We start from the raw sequence: 8,994 nt of genomic DNA on the forward strand, positions 1-8,994 counted from the left end.
TGAATTATTTCCCCTGCAAGATAGGGATGTGCATAGCCTCATAGCAAACACCCCATATTTCCCCTTGTCCCCTCCACATTGGGTTTGGGTTTGAGGCTGCAGCAGAGAAAAGGCTTGTGATTATGGGCTGTTACACTATGCTACAACTTTGCTTGCTCTGAAAGGTGAGGCTCCAAAAGACTGGTGAGAGCACTATGTGGTCAGCTGTGGGGAAGAGGAACCAGAAAACAGGTGAATGAAATTCTGAGGATGCCTCCCACTGTGTGGCAGACAAGATCTCATGAAGGGGTTCTCATTGATTGTTGTTTGGGGTTTTTTGAGAGGAGGGGTTTAAGCCCTTGGGTAAATCCAATCTTAGAGTGCAATGCATCTTTGTTATGTGTTTATGACATTGTGCAGGCCTCTCATCTGCATTGGAAAGCAAACCAAACACTAATGCACCCATCTTTAACCACATAAGGTGAAAACAAGGTAGGAGCAGAACTAGCCTCATACTGAAAAGATAACAGTGGGAGAATAATGCACTCAATAGGACATTATGTTCATTTCTGGGCTTTGTCATATATTTCTTGTGTGTCTTGATGAAGTGTCCCTTAGCTTCTGTATTCCAGTTTACCATCTGCAACATGAGGATGCAGAATCTGAAAGTGAAGATGAGGGCATTCAAAATTGTGTGGCTGTAAAAAAAAAATTAAAAATCAGCAGCTGTGGTAGTGAGAACAATATAATTACTATGATAAGGGAACAATTTTAATTGTCACTAAAGATATTTTTGGAAAGTATACTTCCCTACTGTATTTACTCCTTTTTCATACATTTGAGTTGGATTGTATTGCATAGATGCTTCTTGAGTTTTGGAACTTCAAAGGATTGCTGCTGCTTATTATCTGGATTAGTTTATTCTTTGCTTTATGCTTAACTGGGAAATGAATGTTGTTATCTGATTTAGCCCTTCTTGCTGAAGCACATCTCCTTAGATGTACTGGCAATGTCTTAGACTTTGAAAATGTAATCTCTTGCTGAACATCTGTGTCACCGTTTGACTCAGGTCCGACAACAATGCTCTCGATCCCCTCCCCCCCCCACCCAGTCAGGGAAGGAGAGAGAGAAAAGGAGAGAGACTTGGCTGGATTGAAAACTAAACTACACAGCTTTAATTAAAACACTAATGAATCATACAAGAAAATATATACAATTATATACAGATATATATTCAGATATGGGCAAAAGCCTCTCGCCTCCCCCCACCCCCAGCAACTCCCACAGCACTCCCCTGAACTGGCAAGAGTCCCGAGAAAATCCCGGAGCCGCTGCTGGAGAAAGCGGAGAGTTATGAGGGTCAGGAGAGCTCGAGCCTAAGGGTCGGCGGTGATGGATGAGCAGAGTCCTCCCCGGACGCCGGCCATGGACGGAAGAGAGCGGCGAGAAGAAGGAGGAAGCTGTCTTCTAAGATCTCTGTCCTTCCTTTGAGCTTACGTGGATATATGGAATGGAATATCTTTGGCCAATTTTGCTGTCTGTCTAACTCAGCCTCCCACGGGGGGGTCAGAGATCTCCCCATAGTGTCTGAGCCGGCGGAGTGAAGGTGTAACCTTGAAACCCCAGTAGTTAGAAAAACATTCCACTGTCTTATCAGCCTAGCAGAACACACAGTTGCTAGTTACAAGAAAGCTTACTGAAGGAAAAAAAAATCAGTAAAAAGAAAAATTGGCTTAATCCTGGCTCACACCAGGACAATCTGCTAGGTTTTATCAGTTGTGGCTAATCCTTTCTTTCTCTCCCCAGGTGTTTATGCACTGGATAGTGTAATGCAAAACTGGTTTACACTTTTCACTCCAACAGAAGCTACTAGTATTGTTGCTACAACAGTGATGTCCAACAGCACCATTGTACATCTGCATCTGGACTGCCATCAGCAGGAGAAGCTGGCCAGCAGTGCTAGGACACTTGCTCTACAGTGTGCCATGAAGGATCCTCAAAACTGTGCCCTCTCTGCACTGACCTTATGTGAAAAGGATCACATAGCTTTTGAGACCGCTTACCAAATTGTTCTAGATGCTGCTACAACTGGCATGAGCTACTCACAGCTTTTTACTATAGCACGATACATGGAGCACCGTGGTTATCCCATGCGGGCCTACAAGCTGGCCACTTTGGCCATGGCACATCTCAACCTGAATTACAATCAGGACACACACCCTGCCATTAATGACGTTCTGTGGGCATGTGCACTCAGCCACTCCCTTGGGAAAAATGAGCTAGCAGCTATAATACCTCTGGTGGTCAAAAGTGTAAAATGTGCTACAGTACTGTCAGATATTTTGCGTAGGTGTACTTTGACCACTCCTGGCATGGTGGGACTTCATGGAAGGAGGAACTCTGTTAAGCTCATGTCACTGGACAAAGCCCCTTTAAGGCAACTCTTGGATGCCACGATTGGAGCCTACATTAATACAACTCATTCACGTCTCACTCACATCAGCCCGCGACACTATAGTGAGTTTATAGAGTTCCTCAGCAAGGCCCGAGAGACCTTCTTAATGGCTCATGATGGACACATCCAGTTTACACAGTTTATTGACAACCTAAAACAAATCTACAAAGGCAAAAAGAAACTGATGATGTTGGTTCGTGAGCGGTTTGGTTGATGAAAATGTGTGGGAGGGGAGGGTGGTTTGTTTTTACTTGAGCCTGCCTTTGTATCCTTTTGAACATAAAGAAACAGAGTCACACCGGTATTATATGTGTATAGTTATATTGAGTTTGCAAATAACTGTTATGTGAAAAGCTGTGTGGTTGGTTGTTTTTTTTTTCTTTTTTCTGTTTTGTATGAGAGGTTAAAAAGGTTTGGTTTACACTGAGTATATGTGGTCAAGTGGTAAAAGCCAACATCGCTCTCCTGTCCTTTCTGTATATGTTCACAGCCTCAAAAACAAATATATATTGCAGTGGCTTTAAAAACCAAACAAAACACCTCCATCCTGTGATAAGTACCTCAAATGGATTCAGCTTTACTCCTTTGTAACTCATCCTCACATTTCAGCAAACTTAAATAAACCAACAAATTAAATGCTAATAGTTAAAAGGCTGACCACGTGGCTTTGCAGTGCTGTTCATCCAGAAGCATGGCACACAATGCTTGTGCATGTGGAAACTTAGCAACTGTCAACATACATTCTCAGGGATTTATCACAAAAAAAAAAAAAAAAGAATTAAAAGAATAAGAGCATTTATTGTACTATATATATATTATAGTATATGTCTGAATATTGAAAAAATATAACATTAATTTATTAAAAAAAAATCTATGTAATGCAAAATACTTGATGCTGCAGTAGCTTGGTTTTAAAAAAAGAAAACCTATCCTAAGGACTAAAGTGCGCCTTGCTTCAGGGTTGGCTCAGGTGGTGAACTATATGCTGGGCATCTATGCAGAGCCACCTTTTGGATTGCATGGTTGGACTGATACCTATTGGGGGAAATTTTATATATGTTTATATTTATACAACCCATGTATACATATATATGTATACACACATGCTTGTAACAGGCACTATAGTAAAGAGAGACAACAAAAAATATACAGCCAGAGCAGCAAGCCTTAGCATTAAGAATACAGTATGCCAGAATTGGAGTTTGTGCCTCCTAGCCTAGGAAACTTTAAAAAATATCTTTTTTTGACACATAATGCAAAATTATTGACATGATACATTACACCTTTGCAGTGAGCTAATAATAAGCTAACATTTGTGCACAAATATATATATTATATATTCTGCATAGGTATTTTGACTTTGTGCAGGACAGAAAGTTGTGTAGGTATGACTGTTCTACTTTTCTGTTCCGTTTTTTTAAAATATATTTTATTTTCTCTAGAATTACTCCAACAAAAGCAGCCTTCTATCTTGCCTTGTCTTAATGCTTTACAATAACCAAACGGCAGATATAACTACCAAACCATTCATTAAATTATTAAATAACAACTTTGGTTACAGTATAGTGTCTTTACTTTAGCTGATGGTTCTGTATCCTTGTGCTTTGTAGAGCAGTTTTTATGTTTTGGTGCAAAAGTTGTCCAGTGTCTCTTGTTCCCTTCATTAGAGAACATGCTAGAGGTATGTTTGTAGGTATTTTTGTTTAGAAAAACAATTTCATGCTCTCTATTTTATTTATTATAATAGGTAAAAAGGTTGTACTTCATCATCCATGTAAACATGCTCATAAAGTTGAAAGTAATTAAGATTTGATACACTGATATCAATTTATTTATGTAACTAAATCACTGTTTTATAAACTTGTTAATGATCAACTTTTTTTTTTTTAATTAAAATTAGTTTTTTGAACATTGATTCTGCCTCCTTTATGGTGTCTGTTACTGGAGTTGAATTGTGTATGGATAGTTCATAGATCTTAAATGCCCAGCTTGCAACTTTGTGCATTATGGTGATAAGCAATATGACCACCAAGACAAGGAAAGAAATGTTTTGTTCCTCAAAAATCTGCTGAGGAATGGATGGTAGTGTTCACAATTGCAACAGATCCTTGGCTGGTGGAAGGTGACCTGGTGCATTGGAAGTAAATGCTAAAAGACCTGTAGGAGGGAGAAGAGGATGAGGTGGGAACAACACCTGAGCAGAGATACCAAGGTCAGTGAGAAAGGGGGGAGGAGGTGCGCCAGAGCAGATTCCCCTGCAGGCCATGGTGAGACTGCAGTCCATGGAGAATCACAGCAGAGCAGACTGTGAAGGACAGATGTGGTGGAGCAGATGTGGACCTGCAGCCATGGAGGACCCTATGCTAGGAGAGGTGGCTGCACCCAAAGAAGGCCATGACTGTGGGAAGCCCACATGGAGCAGTCTGTTCCTGATGGACTTCACCTCATGGGAGGGACTTATGTTGGAGAAGTTTGTGAAGAACTGTGTCCTGTGGGAGGGACCTCATGTTTGAGCAGGAGAAGAGTATGAGGAATCTTGTCCCTGAGGAGGAAGGAACAGCAGAAAACAATGTGTGATGAACTGACTGTTCACTAGTCAATGAAGACTGGGTTAGAGATCAGTTATGCAAATTTAATATACACAAGTCTATGGGCCCTGACGGGATGCATCCAAGACTGTTGAGAGACCTGACTGATTTTGTCATCCTACAACTCTCCATCATTTTTGAAAGATCATGGCAAACAGGAGAGGTGCCTGAGGACTGGAGGAAAGCCAATGTCACTCCAGTCTTCAAAAAGGGCAAGAAGGAAGATCCAGAAAATTACAGACCAGTCAGCCTCACTTCCAACCCTGGAAAAATGATGGAGCAACTCATTCTGGAGGTTATCTCTAAGCACATGGAAGAGAAGAAGGTTATCAGGAGTAGTCAGCATGGATTTACCAAGGGGAAATCATGCTTGACTAATCTGATAGCCTTCTATGATGCTGTGATTGAATGGAGAGATGCAGGGAGACCAGTGGATGTAGTCTACCTTGACCTTAGCAAGGCTTGATATAGTCTCCCATAACATCCTTGTGAGCAAGCTCAGAATATGTGGGATAGAAGAATGGACAGTGAGATGGATTAAGAATTGGCTACACAACAGAGCCCAAAGATCAATGGTGCAGAGTCCAGCTGGAGACCTGTAACTAGTGGAGTCCCTCAGGGATCAGTGCTGGGTCCAGTCCTGTTTAACATCTTTATCAACAACCTCGATGATGGGACAGACTGTCTTCTCAGCAAGTTTGCTGATGACATGAAGCTGGGAGAATTGGCTGATTCACCTGAAGGCTGTGCGGCCATTCAGCAAGATTTTGAGAGACTGAAGAGCTGGACAAAGAGGAACCTTGTGAGGTTTGACAAGAACAAGTGCAGAGTCCTGCACCTGGGAAGGAAAAAAAAAGCACCAGTATAGGTTAGGAGGCACTCTGCTAGAGACCAGCCCCATGGAGAAGGACCTTGGGGTCCTGGTGGACAACAAGACAGCAATGTGCCCTTGTGGCCAAGAAGGCAAATGGTATACTGGCATGCATTAAAAGTGTGTCCAGCAGATCGAGGGAGGTTCTCTTCCCCCTCTACTCTGCCCTAGTGAGACCTCACCTAGAATATTGCATCCAGTTCTGGGGTCCCCAGTTCAAGAGGGACAGGGATGTACTTGAGAGAGTCCAATGGAGGGCTACAAGGATGATTAAGGGAGTGGAACAACTGCTTTATGAGGAAAGGCTGAGAGACCTGGGGCTTTTTAGTCTAGAGAGGAGAGACTGAGAGGAGATCTGATTAATGTGTATAAATATATGAGGGCTGGGTGTCAAGAAGGCAGGGACAAGCTCTTTTCACTTGTGCCCTGTGATAGGACATGGGGCAATGGATTCAACCTAGAGAACAGGAAGTTCCACCTCAACAAGAGGAAATACTTCTTTACTGTAAGGGTTACAGAGCACTGGAAAAGGATCCCCAAAGTAGTTGTGGAGTCTCCTTCTCTGGAGACTTTCAAGTCCCACCTGGATGCATTTCTGAGTCACCTGCCCTAGATTTGGTCCTGCTCTGGCAGGGGGGGTTAGACTCGACGATCTCCAGAGGTCCCTTCCAACCCCTAACATTCTGTGATTCTGTAATTCTGTAATTGCAACCCCCATTCCCTGTCCCCCTGTGTCGCTGTGGGGGAGGAGACAGAGAAATCGGGAGCAAAGTAATTTGGGCCCGGGAAGAAGGGATGGGGTGGGGAAAGGTGTTTTAAGGACCTGGTTTTGTTTCTCTATTCTGCTCTGATTTCATTGGTGATAAACTGAACTGATTTTTTTCCCCCAAGTGTTTTGCCCATCACCATAACTGGTAAGTGAACCATCCCTATCCTTGTCTCGACCCATAAGCTCTTTGTTATATTTTCTCCTCCTGTCACCATTTGACTCAGGATCAAAAACAGTGCTCTCAGTCCCCTCCCCCTCCCACCCAGGTAGAGAAGGAGAGAGAGAATTAGGAGAGAGACACACTGGATTGAAAACTAATCTACACAGCTTTAATTAAACACAAATTATAAAAGAAAATATATACAACTATATACAAATGTGTTCAGATATGTGCAAACCCCTATTGCCTCCCCCCCAACCCCAGCAACTCCCACAACACTCTTCTTAGCTGCAAACAGTCCTGAAAAGTCGCGGAGCTGCCAGAGAGAGCGAAGAGTTATGAGGATCGGGAGAGCTCGAACCTAGGGGTCGACAGTGATGGATGGACGGAGTCCTCTCCAGACACTGGCCATGGACGGAAGAGAAGGGAAGAAGAAGCAGGAAGGAAGTTGTCCGGGGAGGACTCCGTCCATCCATCACCATCGACCCTTAGGCTCGAGCTCTCCTGACTCTCATCACTCTGCTTTCTCCAGCAGCAGTCTGGGATTCTTTGGGACTGTTCACAGCTCAGGAGAATGCTATAGGAGTTGCTGGGGGTAGGGGGAGGTGAGAGGCTTTTGCACATATCTGAACACATTTGTATATTATTGTATATATATTCTTATATCATTAGTGTTTAATTAAAGCTGTGTAGTTTAGTTTTCAATCCAGCCAAGTCTCTCTCTTTTTCTCTCTCTCCTTCCCTACCTGGGTGGGAGGGGGAGGGGATCGAGAGCATTGTTGTCGGACCTGAGTCAAACCGTGACAACAATTTTATTGGCACCCAACATGGGGCACGATTTTAAGCACAGATTATAAATTTTCATTAATTGGGAGTCTTCAAAATTCCATTTCTGATGGGAGGAATCCCTTAGATAGCAATGAGCAATAATTCTGCTGAATTTCCTGATGGATTGAAAACTGAACAGACACTTTCTGCAATGAATCTACTGAACCTTTTCCCCAACATGCAACTGCACATGTGGTATACAGCCGAGCATTCTGCTGTGTGGCTGCTCTTGTGATTGTTTTATGGTTTATTGACAGAACTATAGCCATAATCAACCATATAATTACCAGCGTAGTGATCCTAGGGTTTATGATGCTGTTCTTTATGGGGGCACTGTATGTGTACAGTTACAGTAAAACTCCTAAAGTGAATGAAACGGACTGTGCTGGAAATAGCAGTAGCAGGTTCAATAGCGTCCATGTTTACGTCCACCCTTTGGTCACGAGCCCATCTGTATGTTGCATCTCTGCCCTGATGACCTGAAGTGTCATGGGCCCATCGAGCCAGAAAGAGCTCACCCTTATGTTTAAAGTCTAAGTCTATTTGGAACACTTGGGCAGCCTCACCTGCTCCTTGGTTGTGTTGATGTTCCTCAGTGGCTTGACTCAGAGGCATGTGTGCATTTACATAACAGACTTTTGCAACCACTTTCTCTATCCGAGCTGCAATGTCCTTCCACAGGTCAGCAACCCAAATAGGTTTACCTTCTCGCCGCCAGTTGATCTGCTGCCACTGCTTTAGCCAACCCCACAAGGCATTTGCTGCCATCCATGAGTCAGTGTAGAGATAGAGTCTCGGCCACCCCTCTTGCTCAGCAATGTCCAAAGCCAGCTGGATGGCTTTTACCTCTGCAAACTGACTCAATTCTCCTTCTCCTTTAGCTGCTTGTGCAACTAGTCGTGTAGGACTCCACGTGGCAGCTTTCCACGTCCAGCGGTTTCCTACAAGACGACAGGAGCCATCGGCGAAAAGACCAAATTATTCCTCAGTCTCTGGTAGATGATCACATGGTGGAGCTTCTTGAGCCCATCTCACCACTTCTTGTGGTGGCATTCCAAAGTGTGTGCCTTCTGGCCAGTTTGTAATTGCTTCTACAATACCTGGACATTTAGGCCTTTCTATTCAAGCTCACTGGGTAATTAAAGCAGTCCATTTACTCCAAGTTGCATCAGTGGCATGATGGATAGGAGAAAGGTTACTCTGGAACATGAAGCTCAGTACTGGTCATCTGGGCGCCAGGAGGAGCTGTGCTTCAGTGCCAATCACTTCCAAATCAGCTCTAACTCCTTCGTATGCTGCAAGTATCTCCTTCTCAGTTGTTCTGTAGTTGGCCTCGGAACCTCT

At 43.4% G+C, this 8,994-nt stretch overlaps 1 protein-coding gene across 2 annotated transcripts in view; it reads left to right on the top strand.

Annotated features, from left to right (window-relative positions):
* LOC127395158 (zinc finger SWIM domain-containing protein 6) overlaps nucleotides 1-4,417 on the top strand; it is a 210,948-nt gene extending 206,531 nt beyond the window's left edge. For both annotated transcript variants that reach the window (XM_051641640.1, XM_051641641.1), the window contains exon 14: nucleotides 1,786-4,417. In XM_051641640.1, the coding sequence (XP_051497600.1) occupies nucleotides 1,786-2,648 (863 nt within the window). In that variant the 3' untranslated portion in view covers nucleotides 2,649-4,417. The remainder of the gene's footprint in view (nucleotides 1-1,785) is intronic.
* The last annotated feature ends 4,577 nt before the right edge of the window (nucleotides 4,418-8,994 follow it).

The sequence above is a fragment of the Apus apus genome, chromosome W (genome assembly GCF_020740795.1).
Source record: "Apus apus isolate bApuApu2 chromosome W, bApuApu2.pri.cur, whole genome shotgun sequence".
NCBI lineage: Eukaryota > Metazoa > Chordata > Aves > Apodiformes > Apodidae > Apus > Apus apus.